The 18,708-nt window shown below is 36.2% G+C and overlaps 2 protein-coding genes across 5 annotated transcripts in view; both read left to right on the forward strand.

Moving 5' to 3' along the window:
* The first annotated feature begins 744 nt into the window (after positions 1 to 744).
* Positions 745 to 18,708, forward strand: part of LOC149398767 (receptor-like protein 7) — a 28,915-nt gene continuing 10,951 nt past the window's right edge. The window contains exons 1-2 of one of the 2 annotated variants that reach the window (XM_089614874.1): positions 745 to 3,518; positions 3,598 to 3,878. In XM_089614874.1, coding sequence (XP_089471000.1) covers positions 782 to 3,517 — 2,736 coding nt within the window. In that variant the 5' untranslated portion in view covers positions 745 to 781 and the 3' untranslated portion in view covers position 3,518; positions 3,598 to 3,878. Of the gene's footprint in view, positions 3,519 to 3,597; positions 3,879 to 18,708 lie in introns of those variants that run through there. The other variant, XM_089614873.1, reaches the window with a different exon arrangement.
* Positions 12,084 to 16,250, forward strand: LOC149398768 (two-pore potassium channel 1-like). Of its 3 annotated transcripts, none has more exons than XM_089614882.1 (4): positions 12,084 to 12,285; positions 13,762 to 14,334; positions 15,018 to 15,399; positions 15,927 to 16,250. In XM_089614882.1, the coding sequence occupies exons 2-3, from the start codon at positions 13,778 to 13,780 to the stop codon at positions 15,382 to 15,384; spliced, it is 924 nt and encodes a 307-aa protein (XP_089471008.1). In that variant the 5' UTR covers positions 12,084 to 12,285; positions 13,762 to 13,777; the 3' UTR covers positions 15,385 to 15,399; positions 15,927 to 16,250. The 3 variants fall into 3 exon arrangements, with proteins under 3 accessions (XP_089471008.1, XP_089471006.1, XP_089471007.1); XM_089614880.1 differs by having other exon boundaries at positions 12,086 to 12,285; positions 15,055 to 15,399; XM_089614881.1 differs by having other exon boundaries at positions 12,086 to 12,285; positions 13,776 to 14,334; positions 15,055 to 15,399.

The following is an 18,708-nucleotide window of genomic DNA, read 5'->3' on the forward strand; positions in this document are numbered from 1 at the left end:
ATTATTGCATTAAGTATAAGATCAGATAACAATGAAACCCCTTTTCCGTAGAGTTCATACTGCATTGGTTGACTTAAGTCATGATACGGATCGACACTAACATTTAATATTCACACGAAATATGAAACTTTCCACACGAAATATGAAACTTTCCACACATTTTCCAATTTAATATTCAGCCGTTATGAGTTGTATCAAAATTATTGATAAACTAAGTTGGCCTAACTGTTCTCGAAATTAAATACGAACTGTAATTGTTCATGCATTCTAACATTAGCTGCCCAAATTGAAATTACAGAGAGCGCTATTAGTGTTATATGTAATATCAGTAAGACTGTAAAAGTAAACTAAAAGCATTAAATTCAATTTCATTGTGAACATCAGCCTAAAGAGAAGACAATTAAAATATAAGAGAACAGACTACGAGATTAAAACGTAGAAGTGAAATGCACAAAACTTGTAATTAAGTCCACTTTTGTAAAACTCCGGATTAATTGCAATTATAAATTTATTTCTATAGTCCAGACCAAAGTTATTTTGTCGCTGGTCCCAGTTTATTTAATTTATTGTGGATGTAATCCGTTAGAACAAAGTTATTCGTCGCTGGTCCCAATTTATTTAATTTATTGTGGATGTAATTTGGTACGAGTGTATCTGAGAATTACGAATATGCCCCCAAACAATCGATATTTATTGGGCGAACTTATATATAAGCTGTATCTTCGAATGTGATAAAATAAAACCTCATACAATAATATCTCATCACTACTGAGATCAGATAATGGGTTGGGTTTTGTGTGTGATTCCTCTGTTTCTCTTCTTATTCCTTAATCCTTCTTCAACAAATTCTTCGCCAATACTCTGTCATCCTCATGAAAGATCTTCTTTGCTCACTTTCAAAAACTCTTTTCCTATTATCACAGATTATTATAGCGATATTGAATCATGGAATATGAGCAAAGATTGTTGCAATTGGAGGGGAGTCACGTGCGACAACGTGACCGGTCACGTCGTTGATCTCTTCCTCAGTGGGCTACAAGGTGACATGGACTCCAACAGCAGCCTTTTCTCTCTCACTCATCTCCGATCTCTCGATCTCTTTGGAAATGATTTCAAAGGATCTTCAATCTCACCCAACTTTGGTAGGTTTCCCAGCTTGCTTCATCTTTCCCTTTTAGAATCCAATTTCAGTGGCCATATTCCTCCAGAACTTGCTTACTTGTCTAACTTGCTCACACTTGAAATCGATTCTTATGATTCACTTGAGATTGATTCTGATTTCAGTCAATATTGTGAGTTAAGAGCCGAGACAAGTAGCTTGAAACGAATCCTGACGAACCTAACTTCTCTCACACACTTGAGTTTAGAGTATGTCAACATGTTTGACGTCTTACCCAATTCTTTCATGAACCTCTCAACTTCTCTTACATTTCTGCTTCTTCGTTCCAACCAACTCAAAGGGAGATTTCCAGAACATATTTTTCGGCTGCCAAACCTTACAGTTGTCTATTTAGAAGATAGCCCAAGTCTCACTGTTTCATTCCCTAAACAAAATTGGACCAGTCAACTCACCGATTTGGCGCTTTACAACATAAGATTAGAAAGAGATATAACCTTTCCAACATTATTCAGCAGTGAAATCACTTCGTTAGATCTTTCATACAACAAATTTGAAGGCCAGCTACCCTATCTTTGTAGCAAATCATCAACTAAAAAAGCTTTTCTATGTGACTCTTCAACTCATCAACTCTTGGGACCTCTTCCATTGAATTTACGATCCTTAAGTTTAAACAACAACCTTCTTTATGGGACAATACCCACTTGGTTGTATTCCCTTCCAAATCTAGAGTCCTTGTTTCTAGGGAACAATAAATTGAGTGGTGTCGTCATATTGGAACATTTTTTAGAGCTTAGAACACTTGATTGGCTGGACCTTTCTTTTAATAGCTTATCTGTTATTTCCATCCCCCATTCTAACCACACTGTCTTGAAGTCAAAAACTCTTTCATATTTGAGGTTGTCTTCTTGCAATATTTCTCAGTTCCCAAACGGTCTGAAAAGCTTAGAGCGATTAAACTATTTAGACCTTTCCCAAAATAAAATTGAAGGTAGTATTCCCGCATGGTTGTGGAATCTCTCCGAAAATCCAGATAATATTCTATATGTTCCTAGTCTGAATCTTTCTTACAACTCATTGACACACATAAGCCCAATTCCTCCACTGAATCATAGCTTCGAATACATTGACCTCCGATCTAATCGGCTTCAAGGCCATCTTCCGATTCTGCCTCAGTCTACAGTTGCATTTTTTGCATCCAACAATCAATTGAATGGAGGAATATCATCTCTGATTTGCAACCACAATTCTCTCAAAGTTGTCGACCTGTCAAACAACAGCTTCAACGGCAGTATCCTTCCGTGCCTTGGAAATTTCAGCAACTCTTTGTCAGTTTTGGATTTGAGAATGAACAAGTTTGATGGCATTATTCCTTCAGCTTTTTCAAATGGAAGCTCTTTGAGAACGCTAAATCTCAACGGAAACAAATTGAAAGGCCCGCTGCCGCGATCTTTGCTTAACTCCAAGCTTTTGGAAGTTCTAGATGTCGGAAACAACGAACTCAATGGCGTTTTTCCTCAGTTCTTGGAGTCTCTTCCAGAGCTACGAGTTCTTGTATTGAGGTCTAACAGATTTCACGGTGCAATAAAGAATCCCAAGAGTAGCTTTCCTTTTCAGAATTTGAGAATCATGGATCTCTCCGACAACATGTTTGCGGGTGTCTTGCCAGCAAAATATTTTGAGAATTTCAAGGCAATGATCGGTGCGCATGCAAATAAGTTGGAGTACTTGGAAAATAGTTTGACCGTTGGGTATGACTATTATCAAGACTCTGTGGCGGTGTCAATGAAAGGAAACTACATCGAGCTGGAGAAAATCCAAACCTTGTTCACAACGATTGATTTCTCAAGAAATGGATTCACGGGTGCGATTCCGAAAGCGATCGGGAAGCTGGATTCGCTCAAAGGCCTCAATTTCTCTCGCAACAATCTCGTCGGTCCGATCCCACCCTCGTTGGGAGATTTGAGTAATCTCGAATGGTTAGACCTCTCATTCAACGAGCTCGCCGGAGAGATCCCGCAACAACTGGCCTCGAACCTGAAACAACTCAATTTTCTAAATCTCACCCACAACAACTTGGATGGTGAAATACCTCGAGGAACACAATTCAATACGTTCAACAACAATTCATATGGTGAAAATCCGGGGTTGTGTGGATTTCCATTGACGAAGCCGTGTAGCGACGAAGAGGATGACAATGAAGAGGTTGACGATGGCGACGATGAAACACTGACGTGGAAGCTGTTTGCAACTATTGGATACGGTGCAGGTCTCGGAATCGGAGTATCCATTGGGTACGCTCTGTTGTTCACCAGAAGATTCGATTTTTGGCTTCAAAAAAGGATTGCTAGACAACCATACTGCAAATGTCTAGCGGACATAATAAAGCATATTAAATAAGGTGTGCTTTTCGGTAATTTCCTCTTTGATATTATATATCTGGCTGTTCATATTTTAACTCCCTTTTTTTTTCTACTCAGGAATGAGCACGAGAAGTGGTGTTGTGAGTTCTACTGAAGAGGCACTTGTTTTTTTTTCTTCTTTCTATTTTCATGTAATATGATCTGAATGACCAGAGGATTTGCCGATTCTTCTCTGTTCTTTTTAAGTGTAATCAAGTTGAAAGTAATTATCTACCTTAAATTTTGATTAAAAAAAGAGATTGATAAAGAACTAGTTGAAGAGAGAGGTTTTAAAATAATAGCTCAATTATTAGTTTATTAAGTAACTAGCCCAAATTATATAAAGTTCCCAGAATTACCCTTTGCCTCAAAATACTCTCTCTCTCTCTCTCTCTCTCTCTCTCTCTCTCTCTCTCTCTCTCTCTCTCTCTCTCTCTCTCTCTCTCTCTCTCTCTCTCTCTCTCTCTCTCTCGTTTCAATCCCAAACTCAAATTCCCAAAAACCAAATCCAAAACCATTTTTCATTTCTTCAGAGAAGAAGATTCCAAAATTTTCATGGCTTCCTCCGATTTCGACGATCTCTCATACCAGTCCGGCCACAGAACCACGTTCACCTTCGAAGCTATCGCCGGAGCTCTGCCGGAGGGTCAGAACAGCCCTCTTGTGTGTCCGTACGGCCTCTACGCCGAGCAAATCTCCGATACATCTTTCACTTCCCTTCTCGGCCTCAATCTCTGATCGTGGCTATATCGAATCAAACCATCAGTCATTCACGAGTCTATCCAATCAAACCATCAGTCACTCACGAGCCTTTCAAGCCTCCTCCGATCGCCGCGAAGCTCGTCCGAGAGTTCACTCAGTCCAATCGCGCGGCCACGCCGACTCCTCCTCATCATCTTTCTCTCACTCAGTCCACGAGGGCGTTGAAGCGCCGAGAGACGGCCCGGCATCGAGGGAGGGTTTTGATGTCGGAGACGGAGTCGAAGATCAAGAGAACCACCGGGCCAGGGAGTTGATCGAAGCCGTCCATTTTTCTTGATGAACTGATTTTGGAAATAAGATTTACTGTCGTATTTACTGTTGGAGGAGGGTTTTGATGTCGGAGACGGAGTTGAAGATCAGGAGAACCACCGGGTCAGGGAGTTGATCGAAGTCGTCCATTTTTCTTGATGAACTGATCTTGGAAATAAGATATACTGTCGTATTTACTGTTAGATTAACTAATAAGTAAATCGTATTTACTGTTAGATTAACTAATCATCATCTCTGATACTTTTACTGTTAGATTTATTATCCTCGATTGTTCACAGAAATAATAAGTAAATCGTATTTACTGTTAGATTAACTAATTCTCAACTTTGATACTTTTCCGATTATGGTAAATAAGATTTACTGTTGTTCTTGTTATGATAAATAAGATTTACTTTTGTTCTTGTTACGGTAAAAAAGATTTACTTTTGTTCTTGTTATGGTAAATAATATTTACTATTGTTCTTGTTACGGTAAATAAGATTTACCGTCGTTCTTGTTACAACAAATTTATTTGCTGTAGTTTTTGTTATTGTTAATTAGATTTACTAATTTTTTTTGTTATGGATGATATTATTTATTATGATAGTTAATAATATTAATCTAAGGGTACTATTGGAATATTAGAATGCTGTCATAATAAATTTATTATTTTCCTAAATATGTTAATAGTTGAGCTATAATTTTAAAGTAGGGGTGTTGTTTTGACTAGTTGTTTAGTCGGCCCTTAAAAAAATGTATCCACCTTGAATTGGATCTTTTATTTATTTCGAGGAATCTAACAAATATATTCCCGAGTTTGGTCAAAATTAACTTTTTGTGCTTGTAATTTCAGTGTCAAATAATTAACCCCCGACTCTGTGATCATGATGTGAAATATCTATCCCATGCTTGAACCAATTTTATCATTATATTTTTACCATGCAAAAAGCATAAATCCTAACTAATTTACATTTTTTTTATGAATGAAAAAGAAAATCGACGGTTTGATGATATTTCACAAAATCCAATGGTAACGTTACGAATTTTTCAAGTATTTAATATATTTGTATTAATGAATTTCGACCAAATTACTCAGAGGATACATTTGTATTTTCACCTGATGTCCTTTTGTACATATCTCACCTATTGTCATAAAGAAAAACTACATTAACGATATTTTAATGACAAAATGTTATTAAACAACTGTTTTTCATGACATTACTTGTCATAGTTTTAGAATAAATTGCTCATATTGAATAATGAGAAAAAACACTACCAAGATGTCATATTTTTAGATTTATCCCTATCATAAACTCTATTATTGCTATATAATAATTGCAATTAAAATTCGACAAGAGAGGTTAACCACTTCTCAAAAACACATGGAAAAGATTAGTTGTTCGAGTAATTAGAGAAATCTCAACAGATTCGGAATAGGAAACGGTTATCATAGCTTTCCCTAACGTATTTCTTTTACGATTCACTTTATGTATTACCTAATAGAAAGGGTAATATATATCAACCCTTTTTTTTAATAAATTATATCAACCTTTTTATTTGTTGTGGTATTAATTATATTTTAGGACTTTAAAGGCAGCATGGTAATTAAAAATTAATAGTTAGATATAATAATTACTTAGTATAAATAAAACGTGAATGAAAGGAATAGGAATGCAAATATTGAGCAAAGAATTGGGATGGTTTCCTTGGGATTGGGAGAGAACAAGCCCATCCAAAGCTTGTAAAATCTTGTATCTTTCCTATTTTGTTGCAATGAAATATTTTTCAGGCGTGTATCATCATACCAATAGAAATTCCTACTTGTAATGTTTTATGCAATTAAATAATGAAATGATTTTTATTTATCGGTTTTCATTGCTCATTGACAGGTCAACTCAAGTCAATAAATTTGGAAGACGAGATCTTTCTATAATAATATTTTGCTGAAGAACATAACCATTATTGCGTTCATTGTTATTACTGAAGCTTTAACCACTATATCAAAAACCATGTTTAAATGGAGTTTTGCTTAGCATGCATGAGAAGATGTTCCTCTCCTCTCTTGTATTTTTAGGTCTTTAGATCTTATTTTATTAGAATGTTTCGTGGAAGTAAGAGAAAAAAAAACAATTAGGTAATTAACTAATCCATTATCAATTTTGTTACATGTTGAAAAATTCACTGGACACCCACTAAAGATGTGGTCCAAGCGATATTAATCCTAATTGAACGTTCACTGACCAGCCAAAACAATTTTCCATCAAGTTTTTAGTCTTCTTCGGATATGAAAAGTAAACACGAGCAAGTCTGTGTTGACTAACATAGAAATTGCTGATAATTCACTAGCCAGCCAATACATCCATCAAGTCTTCCGTCTTTTATGGGTTTGAAAAATAAACACAAGCAAGTCTATGTTGACTAACATTAAAATTAATGGTCCAATATTTTTATTCATTGCTGATGGAACACTCAGTACACGTTAATACAATCTTCCATTAAGTCTTAGTCTTTTTTTTCCTGGATTTGAAAAGTAAACACAAACAAGTCTATCTAGAGTAGACTAAACATAAATTAATTATAGGTCTCATATTGTTAGTTTAAATTTTGATCATCCACAAAAAAAAAAAAAAAAAAAAAAAAAAAAAGCATTCGAAATTTTCAGACATTCAACATAATTTTTAAAACCAAATAAAAATAAAAAAAATGTTATTAAAAAATTGTAAATCGGCATATTATTATTGCATAAGTATAAGTTCAAGTAACATTGAAATTTAAACCCGTTTTTCCTAGAGTAATTCATACCGAATTGGTTTACTAGGTTATGATACGATCGATACTAACATTTAATGGCAAATATGAACCTGTCCACACAACATTTGAAAACTTCACACATTGTCCAATTTAATATACAGCTTTTATGGATTGCTTTAAAATTATTGATAAATTAAGTTGACCCAACTGTTTTCCGAAATTAAATACAAACTGTAATTCTTCATGCATTCTAACATTATTAGCTGCCCGAATTCAAATAACAGATATAGAGGACTATTATGTATTATATGTAATATCAGTGGGACTGTGTAAGTGAACTAAAAAGCACCAAATTGAATTTCGTTGTTGCAAACCTAACTTGTCTCACAGACTTGTATTTAGGTTATGTCAACATGATTTACACATTGTTATATTAGATCCAAAGGAATGCTTCTTTGGTGACGTAAGTCCAAGCTCTGAAAGACAAAATGTAAAAAGCGGGCTCGAGTGATCAATCATATAAGTCTTTTTTTTTCTTTTTCATTTGAGAGATTATTTGAAGGGACATTTTCTTAACTAGGACTAAATTTTTGAAAAAAAATAGGAAAATGAAATTTTGCCTTAATTTAATCCTACTTTTGGCAATTTTCCCTAGTTTAATTATAAAATCAAAATATGCATTTTCCTTATCAGCTAAGATCAATTGCGTTCTAAAATAAATAAATAAAGGGTTCAAATAGATAAAATTTGACGTCTTACCCAATTCTTTCATGAACCTCTCAAATTCTTTTATAACTTTGCGCCTTGATTCCAACCAACTCAAACGGAGATTTGCAGAAAATATATTTAGTCTGTCAAATATTAAACTTCTTTCTTTATCTGATAATACCCTAGGTCTCACTGGCTCATTTGTCTTTCACTAATATCACTTGGTTTGATATTAGTGATAATAACTTCCATGGTATCTAACCAAGCTGACTTGGCTAGATCTTTCAAACAACAAATTGTCTTGCCAACTACCCTATCTTTGTAGTAACTCATCATTCACATCCACTGAAAAGATATTTTTGTGTGACTCTTTGAATCAACTCTTGGCATCTCTTCAATTGAACTTAATATCAAGGCCGATTTAATGTATAACGAGGCCTTAGGCGAAAATTAAAATTTAAGCTTTTTTTATAAATAAAAATATATATTAAAGAAATAATGATTTATTAAAGAAAAATAGTAAAATTTTAACCATCATTGTTATTAAGAAGATCAAAATATTACCACCCCTTAATAAATTACAAAAAAAAAATACTAAAAAAAATAACAAGAATGCCAATTGGTATCTCACTGTGTCTATTTTCTATCCATAGAGAGTACACAAGCATATTCTCCATAAATATAATAAAACCATTTCTTCTAGAGATTTTCTCGTTTGCCTACGAAAACAAGAGTTTGTTTTTTTCGTTACAAAAATAATAAATATATTGTCCAAAATTAATAAATAAAAGCCATTTCATAATATGCAAAGATAGGACGTTGGTTTACTATTAATAGCCAATCAACACCAGCCACATCATCAGTTACACTGAGGGAACTTTCAACCAATGAGCAAGGAGAAATCCGTGACACGTTGGCGCAATAGAGAGTCGGTTTAGTGAGCTGGTGATGAGCTGGAATTCTGTTAGAGTTGTTAGGCTGTTAAAGATCTGTTAAAGATTCTGAAGTGTATTTATAACAAACTCTGTAATACTTGAAGGTTAATGAAAAATCTGACGAGAAGAGAATTATCTCTCTCGATCACCAAATCTCTCTAGATTCATCTTCTTCAAAATTATCTTGGTATCAGAGCATTTCAATGGCGAATGAAGGTCTTATGGCTTAAAACAAGCGCCGAGAGCATGGTTTGATCGACTTCGTCAAGCTTTACTACATTGGGGTTTTACTGAATCAAAGGCCGACATATCCTTGTTCATATTTGCCACTGGTGGGATCTACATTCTCCTACTTGTATATGTTGATGACATCCTAGTCACTGGCAATAATGACAAGGCTATTGCTAAGCTCACTACTGATCTGCATGCTCAATTTGCTCTCAAACAGCTTGGCTCGATTCATTACTTTCTTGGAATTGAAGCAACCAGAGATAATACTTGCCTTTACCTTTCACAGTCAAAATATGTTGTTGATCTTCTTCAAAGACTCAACATGACTGGTGTAAAGCCATGCTCGAGCCCAGCTGCCCCTGGTGAATCACTGTCCAAGCTCACTGGTGAACCTATGGAGGACCCTTTCATCTACAGGAGCACGATTGGAGCTCTACAGTATGTGGCAATGACACACCCGGACATTGCTCATGCTGTCAATCGTCTGAGCCAGTTTCTACAGGCCCCAACAATTGCTCATTGGCTGGCTTGTAAGCGTATCCTGCGCTACCTGAAAGGCACAATTACACACGGCCTAGCGTTCAAGCCAACTCAGTCTCTTCATCTCACGAGCTTTGCTGACGCGGATTGGGCAAGTAATCCTGATGATCGGCGTTCTACAAGCGCCTACTGTGTTGTCTTTGCTGGGTGCTTGGTGTCTTGGAGTTCACGTAAACAAGGGGTGGTCGCTCGATCATCTACAGAGGCTGAATATCGTGCCTTGGCACATGTTTCAGTTGAAATTGCTTGGCTCAGATCATTGCTTCGTGAACTACAAGTGCCTCTCTCAAGGACTCCTATCATATGGTGCGACAACATCGGAGCTGCTCCAATGGCTGCCAACCCTGTATTTCACGCTCGCACGAAACATGTGGAAATTGATCTCCATTTTGTTCGTGACATGATACTGCGTAATGAGCTTGAAATCCGCTATGTTCCTACAGTTGATCAAACGGCTGATCTACTCACGAAGACTCTCTCCGTCACTCGCTTCTTGAAGCTGAAGGACAAACTCCAAGTCAAGGAATCTCCGTGTAGTTTGAGGGGGGGTAATAGCCAATCAACACCAGCCACATCATCAGTTACACTGAGGGAACTTTCAACCAATGAGCAAGGAGAACTCCGTGATACGTTGGCGCAATAGAGAGTCGGTTTAGTGAGCTGGTGATGAGCTGGAATTCTGTTAGAGTTGTTAGGCTGTTAAAGATCTGTTAAAGATTCTGAAGTGTATTTATAACAAACTCTGTAATACTTGAAGGTTAATGAGAAATCTGACGAGAAGAGCATTATCTCTCTCGATCACCAAATCTCTCTAGATTCATCTTCTTCAAAATTATCTACTATCATGTCTATTACTTTGGTTTAATGTTTATGATGCGCGTGTAACAAAATCTCAAGAGACTAGCTGACTATATAGTTTTTCTTTTTTTTAATCTTCTCCTATCAGTTAGTCTTAAATTATCATTTTGTTACCAGTTTTAAAATTCACTAAACACCCATTATAGATGTGGTTGAAGTGATATAGATGTTAAAACACCCATTGTTTTCAAAATTTGGTAAAAAAATATCGAGTTACAGTATTTTTTTTTTTATCTTTTATTACAAAAATTATAGTATTTTTTCTTGTTTACCTGTTACATTTGACTTATAATTTTTTTTTTCCGCTTATACAATTTCATTCAAAAAATGAAGTATTTATCAAAGGCTTTGAAAATACTAATATTTAAAAAATACCATAGTTTTACAACATGGAGGTTGTCATGTTGTACTCTCTGCCGGATTTGAGAGCGGTCAGGCTTTCTTCGACGGAGCTCTCTATTGGGTCTCTACAAACACGAAAGCATCAACACGTACGGATTGGAATCTTTCCCCCGAAGAGCCTATCACGAAAATCTCGCTTCCCACTCGGCCGTGGCTGTCCTCAGAGGAGGCCGACTCTGCGCTTATCGTCAGTGACGGAGCCAGCTAAGGCCCAGGGGGGGGCTTAAGCCCCCCTCAAAAAAAAAATTTGCACTTTTTGCCTATTTTAAAAAAAATTACATTTTTTTCCTTTGAAAATTTATACTTTTGGCCCAATTTTTATAAATTTTTTACAATCAAGCCCCCCCTGAATTTTGTTTTTCAAATTAGCCCCCCTGATGGTCTTTTCTGGCTCCGTCACTACTTATCGTTCGTATATTCCCGGGAAAATCGATGTGTTGGTGATTACACCGTGTAAATCAGTTCAATTTCAATTATCATGAATTCTAAGCAAAGAAACTGCATAAATTAAATTCAGGATCTCCATTTCCTCAAACGGTTATTAATTCTCGACCAAGAGAAGAAGAAAAAAAAACAATTTACACGAACTAGAGCGCGAGCGAAACAGAAATAACATTGAGCCGGAAGGGAAAAAAAAAAAAAATCAAACCATGAATCATTGGATTTTGAACAGTAATTGCTGAACCGATCGATGGAGAGCACAGGAGATCGTCCATTGCCGAGATCTTCCACCACAGCTAGAGTGAAATCTGATGGAAAGAGAGTCAAAACCAGTCGAAAATCGATTCGATCATAAAAAAAACTTCAAAATCTGACCTCTGATTCTCTTAAGCAAATCGCTAGGGCTCGAGTTTCGCCTCCGATACTTTCCCGCCATTTTTCTCCTTCTCCAGCTCAACCAATTTCGTAAACGATCCACTTTATAGTATATACGGTCGTAAAATAGAAACAAACGACATCGTTTTTACTACTCAACGACGCCGTTTTATTACTATCCCCCCCCTCTTTCGCGTGATTGACGCGTACGCCGAGTCGTTTCACACTACCTCAACGTGTGCCACGTGGCTGTCACATCGAGTTCTGGATAAAACGATATTCTGACTTTTAGCTTTAATTATTTAAAGGGTTTACTAAATTAATTTCCACAGCAGTACACAAGATCTATGGCGTGTATCGATTCGTATTCGCAGAGTCATCAACTTCAAGCATTCAATTTTTCAAATAATTCTTTATTATTTTGGAATTTTGCGCTGTGAGAAGAACTCAAAGATCTTTCTGGATTTTCTCGGAAAGTATTTCTCTCTCTCTCCAAACAGAAAAGCTTTCAGAGGTAAGTCTTCTCTCCTATCCCCTCTCTCTATCTCAGGCTAGTCAAATTTCTCACTCTTGAATCAAATTTTAATAGATTTTTAGCTATGAATGAGAGCTTCGATTTCTAATGCAAGCGTTTTTTTTTTTTTTCGTACATCTAATCTTGTTGAATATATGAATTAGATCCAATTAGTTTAGTTAGCTTCTTATTTTGATTTTTTTTTTTCTTGTTGAAATAGAAAAATGAATTAGAAAAATTGATTTGAATAATGAAACTGGTATTGCGTGACAGTGACACTCATATGCTTTTTCTCATATAAAACATCCATACTTTTTTTGTTACCTCAATATTTTATTAATTGTTATTGATAAAAATTATCTGTATAAATGACGCAAGTTTTAAAACATTTCCATGGTGATTAGGATCTTTGATCATGAAATCTATTTAATTAGATTAACTAACAAGTCGATTTTGTCACTTAACCCTGAAAGATAACTTGAACTCTGCCTAAGATCAACGAATCTTGTTATTGAACTCTGCTCACTCTTCTGCTTGCCACTTCGTTTGGTTTTGAGATGAAATCAATGAACGCCCATTTCAAGATAATAAGATTATAATTAAAATCAATGAGCCCCAAAAATCGCCATTTTAAAGGAATGGGATTCTGTGATAATTTCCTTGGATAATTTTGTTTTTTTTTTTGTGACTTAAAATTTATGACTATACATTGTTATGAAACATAACCATTGTAGTTTTCCAATTGAATTCGATTCGACTTAACATTGCTCTAGGGCCTATTTAATTTTTTTATTTCAAAACATGGCGAGCAACGACGATATGGGAGAGAAACAACCGTTACTAACCCTAAATTTTTTGATACCCTAAATTTCCCGGATAATCTGATTTTTTTTTTAAAATTTTTTTAGTGACATTGAATTTGAGTTGACTTAACATCGGTCTATGGCCCATTAAAATTTTATATAAAAAAAAACATGGCGCGCGACGAATAGAAAAGAGAGAAACAACCATTGCTAGCCCTAAACGCTCCGGAGAAAAGAGACATGGTGAAGAGGAAAGCTTTCCGGCGATGCGAGAGCGGCCAATATATGTTTAACATAATATTAGAGCTAAATATGCTCTTAGCATAATAATAAGATTATACTCGAAATCAATGAACCCAAAGAATCACCAATTTAAGGGAATGTAATTTTGTGATACCTTAAATTTCCCTAGATAATTTGATTTTTTTTTTTTTTTTACTTAAATTTACAAAAATTTAGCGATATAAGTCACAGAAACATAAGCGTTTGCATTTTAGCCAACGTTTTGTAAATTTTTCGTAAATAGCCAAAAAAAATTGTAAATATTTAGTAAATAGTCATATTTATTAGAAATTTGCTCAGCGTTTTTTGTTATTTTGGTAGCGTAAATAGATTGACACGACTATTTACAAAAAAAATTAACGAAACGTTGGCTATTTCAAAATTGCTCTAGGGTTTATTAAAAAGAAATGGCGAGCGACGAAGAGAGAGGAGAGAAACAACCGTTACTATCCCGAAACGCCCCGCCGGAGAGAATAGACACGGTGAAGAAGAGGAAAGCGTTCCGTCGGTGCAAGAGCGTCCCGATCGAGAACTTCGCGACCCTAAAACCCGACCCGACCCAGCCGACCCGCCCCGACGAAGCGCTGTTCGGGACAATCCACCCGAGCCTGTGCAAGGTCTCGGCGCTCCTCGCGCTCTACCTCGGGGCGGGGACGGTATGCTTCTACGCGGCCCGAGACCAGCTCGCCGGAAAGTCGACCGGCGGGGCACTCGACGCGGTCTACTTCTGCGTCGTGACGATGACCACCGTCGGGTACGGAGACCTCGTCCCAAGCACGACCGTCGCGAAGCTGTTGGCGTGCGCGTTCGTTTTCGTCGGGATGACTGTCGTGGGGTTTGCGTTGAGCGGCGCCGCGGATTACTTGGTCGAGAAGCAAGAGATCTTCCTCGTACGGGCGCTCCACATGGGGCAGCGAGTCGGACAGGCTGAGATACTCCGAGAGGCCGAGATCAACCGGGCGAGGTACGGGCAGGGGCGGGGAAAACCTACCTCTGTTTTTTTTTTTTTTTTTTTTTTAAAGTTTTTCTATTTTCTTTTTGGGAATTAGACATGGATATATCACCATTTGCGATGATTTTTGCCAAAAGAAAAAAAAATAAAAGATTGTTTTTTGAAACATCTAAACCTCTCACAAAAAAACGGGATTTTGTGACAAGTTTACAAATCTTTCACCATTTCGGATTATTTTACCGAAACAAAAATATATATATATTGACATATTTATCACTAAATTTTTCTTAAAATACTGGATTTTCAAAAGAAAAAAAGGGGATTTTGCGTTGTGACATGTTTACGAGATTTTGTGACAAGTTTACTAGTTTGGTAACATATGTGAAAAAAAAAAAAACAATTTTATTTATTTTGGGCTTAAAAAAAATTAAAATAATATCCAAAATACTAATATTTATGTCCAACTCTCTTTAATTTTTTGTCAATAATAAATTAGTAATTATTTTTTTAATTAGTTATTCATTAATTTAGTAACCCTTAATAAGAAGTGATTGAACCCACGACCTCCACTTTAGAAGTAGTGTAGAATTACCAGCTAGGCTATGCTAGAAACCACGGATACAAAATTATCTCAAAAGCTTATTTTGAATCTGTTTTTTTTCATTTAGTCTTTTTTTTTTTTTTTTTGCATTTAGCCCCCCCGTAAATTTAGTTTCTGGGTCCGCCCCACAGGTACAAGTGTGTGGTGGCGTGCGCGGTGCTCCTCTTGATCGTGGTGGTGGGGACGGTCTTCTTATGTGTCGTCGAGGAGATGAGCGTCGTGGACGCGATCTACTGCGTGTGCTCCACGATAACGACGCTGGGCTACGGCGACAAGAGCTTCTCGACGAAGTGGGGCCGGGTTTTCGCCGTGGCCTGGATTCTTCTCGGCACCACCACTCTAGCGCAGGTCTTCCTCTACGCCGTGGAGCTCAGCACGGAGAATCGCCAGCGGAGACTCGTGCAGTGGGTTCTGACACGGAGAGTCACCAATATGGACTTGGAAGCGGCCGATCTCGATGATGATGGGAAAGTTGGGTAAGTGCTCAATCTCATTTTTCTAGTTATGCTCTCTGAACTAATTTAGTAGACTAAAAACTCACCAAAAACCCCATTAGTTTTGTAGTTTTTTTCATACCTAAAAAATATCTTAAAATCTGAATAATAAACATATACTAATTGTTATTTAGATTATGAGGTTTAACATAAATTGTTATTTAAAATACGAGGTTAACGTAATATACAAATATTATGGCTAGATTTGATTTTATTTTTTTCTCCGTAACGAAAGCTGATCCGAGGGCAGCGCAATCAAACCCTAATCCCCAACTAGAAGGACTCATTTTTGAATTTTTTTTTTTTTTCATTTTTTGTTTAGTAGTTTTAGTGGAATTTTATTGTAGTTATTGTAGTTAGTGAGTGCATTTGCACATGTAATTTTTTGCACAGGAACTCTTACAATTGGTTGGAATACTTGTAGGAATGTTGTTTTTGAAAAATTTACACATTTTATTTTTTGCCTTCGAAGAAATCGTTTTATTCACTTGATTTTTTTGCCATGACAGTGCTGCCGAGTTTGTCTTGTACAAAATGAAAGAAATGGGAAAGATCACACAAGAAGATATAACCCTTGTAATGGAAGAGTTTGAAGATCTTGATGTTGATCAGTCAGGGACTTTATCACCGTCCGATATTTTCCTTGCACAATCGACTCAAAATGATCCAACATGATTTTTTATTTTTATTTTTTTTTATTATTATTTTTTTTTTATTGAGCGCTTGTTACGATCGATCTTTGTATCACTGTACAGGGTATTGGTTTTGTAAGAGAAAACTGTTATGTGCCTATAAATTACAAAAGTAATTCAAAAATCAGTTGTGTGGTAGTACCTCATTGGCATATTCTAGCCAGTAAGGTCTCGTGCATGTGAGGTGAACATAGAAAGCATTTGAAGATTATTCAGAGTGCTAGTGCTTAAATTTACAAATGTAAATGACGGTGTATTGTTTAAATGTTCAATGTGAGAGCTAGATGATGTATTGGAAAGAAAAAAAAAGGAGAAAATTGTTTTGCAATCATAAAGGTGAACATTATAATTTAGAATTAGAGTAGAAAATATTCAACTTGTTATGTGATCCTGGAGAGTGGCAAGTGTGTCGTGACAAAATATCTTGCAATATACTCTGGAATGGTCACTGTGCGCAAAATCTATATATTTGGTAAAGGCGTAAGACCTACGAATATTTGCTCTGCATAAATGGGTATGGAAACCTTATTTTGACTACCATAGTTGTTGACCACTATAAAAGAAACCTTTTAACCTTTTATCCTTTGGTAGTCTTTGACGTATTCATTCACACCATTAGGGTTCTTTGACGTGCAAGATTGGCGGATTGAGAAACTGGTTGTGTAGTGTGTGTGGGGTTATATTCATTGAGCGTTATAATCTTGTTTGAGTTTTGTATTTTGAGTTGTGTATTCACGGCTGTTGACATTAAAGATAAATTAACATTTGGGGAGTGTTCGAGTGGAAGTGAGGTGAGTTCAGATTCAGGGGGAGCTTGAGTTGAAATTCACGCTTATTAATAGGAAAAAAGTCGTGAAGTGGAGATCATTCATATAAGACCATCGTGTACGATCATAGTGTACAATTGACTACTTTTCATATGGTGAAATTCATTTTCACTGGGCAAACTGTCCCCTCAGAGTAGTTGACACTGCACCAAACCAGGTTATCATTTTTTTGTATCATTTACTTTTCGAGACTGTTTTATATTTTCCATCTATTGCATTGTCGCATACATCAACTCTGCATTTGTGTGGCACATCTTGTCTCTAACTAATTTTTATAAAAAAAATTAGGTAACTAGCCAACTAAAATGTTTGGGATTGCTATATAGCCAACGTGTCGTAAATCTTAGGTAAATAGTTATAAAGATGACGTGGCATTCCTGGTTTAATTTTTCATTGAAATAAAAAGGGTGTGGTATTTACATCAATTTACACGTGTAATACATGGATGTGACTATTTATCTAAGATTTACGAAACATTGACTATATAACAATGTGAAACTATGAATATGGTTATATACCTAGTGGATTACCTGGTGATTTTAAGTTCAAAGCATTATAAATTACATGATTTGCTTACATTTAACATGTATCTGTGATTATTTACTATCGTCTCTACAATTAAATAGAACTTTATTTTTTTTATTTTTTTTAAATGTGTAGCTTTCATAGTGGGATTAATTTAGTTACACTTTGAGTACAAGGTGAATTTCAAAAAGAGCAGAGTTGTTATAGACTCTACTGCTTTAGAATATTCTAATTAGGAGTGCCTATAGCAAAATGTATTATTGAAAGCAGGGAATAATGATAAATGATAACGTTATTTTCCTTATTTTTCTATGCATTTTAATTATTTGACCTTAGGCTTATAACATTATTACCTAAGTTTCGAAGCGCGTCTCTATAAATAATTGTCATCACAAATGACGTTTACTCCCAATGGGAAACTTATTTCGTAGAATTTTGTATCGATTCAATATTAATGAGGTATCAATGTTAAATAAGGAAGCGTATTTTCGCTAGCTAATGAATCGAGGAAGTTTTTCCCGTTCGCTAGCTAGTCCTGTTGATGGCATAAATGTTAATATCTTGATATTTAAAAGACAAACTGTAATTTCACTTCACCTGAACAGTAAGCTGAGTCATGAACATGGACAGTGTTGACCTGTAAAATTAGTACAACAATATTTCACGAAAATACACGGACTCCGAATACAGTGACTCCGAGTACAGAGACGATTTAGGTAAGACTTTCTCTTTATACAGACGAATCTAATACAAGAGAGTAATGTTTTCTAGAGGTTCTAAGTGAAAGAAAACAAGTAAAAAACTCCGTCCTTAGTTCTGTGCCGCAGCCTCTATTTATACTCGTCTGGTGTAACCTCGTGGTCGTGTCTCTGACGGTTATTCTGGGCAGTGCCGGCCCTGGGCTAAGGCGGGCTAGGCCCAGGCCTAGGGCCCCATATGTGGATGGGCCTAAAAAAATTTACACTTTTTGCCTATTTTTAAGAAAATTTACATTTTTTACCCTAAAAATTTACACTTTTGGCCCATTTTTTAAAAAATTTACATTTTTACCCTGAAAAATTAAATTTTTATTAGTATTATAGGGCCCCAAAATATTGAATCGCCTAGAGCCCCCGGTGAGTTTGGGCCGGCCCTGATTCTGGGGAACGTGGGGTGATCAATCCCACGTTCTGGACGGTTTTGGGTAACTGCCTCTTCCCTCTCGCTGAGGTGGACGGCTATTACTCTTCGTATGGTTCCTGAACCGT

The sequence above is a fragment of the Urtica dioica genome, chromosome 5 (genome assembly GCF_054948205.1).
Source record: "Urtica dioica subsp. dioica isolate 48M chromosome 5, U.dioica_male_clone48M_v1_H2, whole genome shotgun sequence".
Taxonomy (NCBI): Eukaryota; Viridiplantae; Streptophyta; class Magnoliopsida; order Rosales; family Urticaceae; genus Urtica; species Urtica dioica.

Bases quoted from the DNA above. Each gene is read 5' to 3' on its own strand.
- LOC149398768 (XM_089614880.1), top strand. From the start codon at position 13,778: ATGGCGAGCGACGAAGAGAGAGGAGAGAAACAACCGTTACTATCCCGA. The intron at 14,335-15,054 runs GTACGGGCAGGG...TCCGCCCCACAG, and splicing joins GCCGAGATCAACCGGGCGAG to GTACAAGTGTGTGGTGGCGT. The intron at 15,400-15,926 runs GTAAGTGCTCAA...TTGCCATGACAG, and splicing joins GATGATGATGGGAAAGTTGG to TGCTGCCGAGTTTGTCTTGT.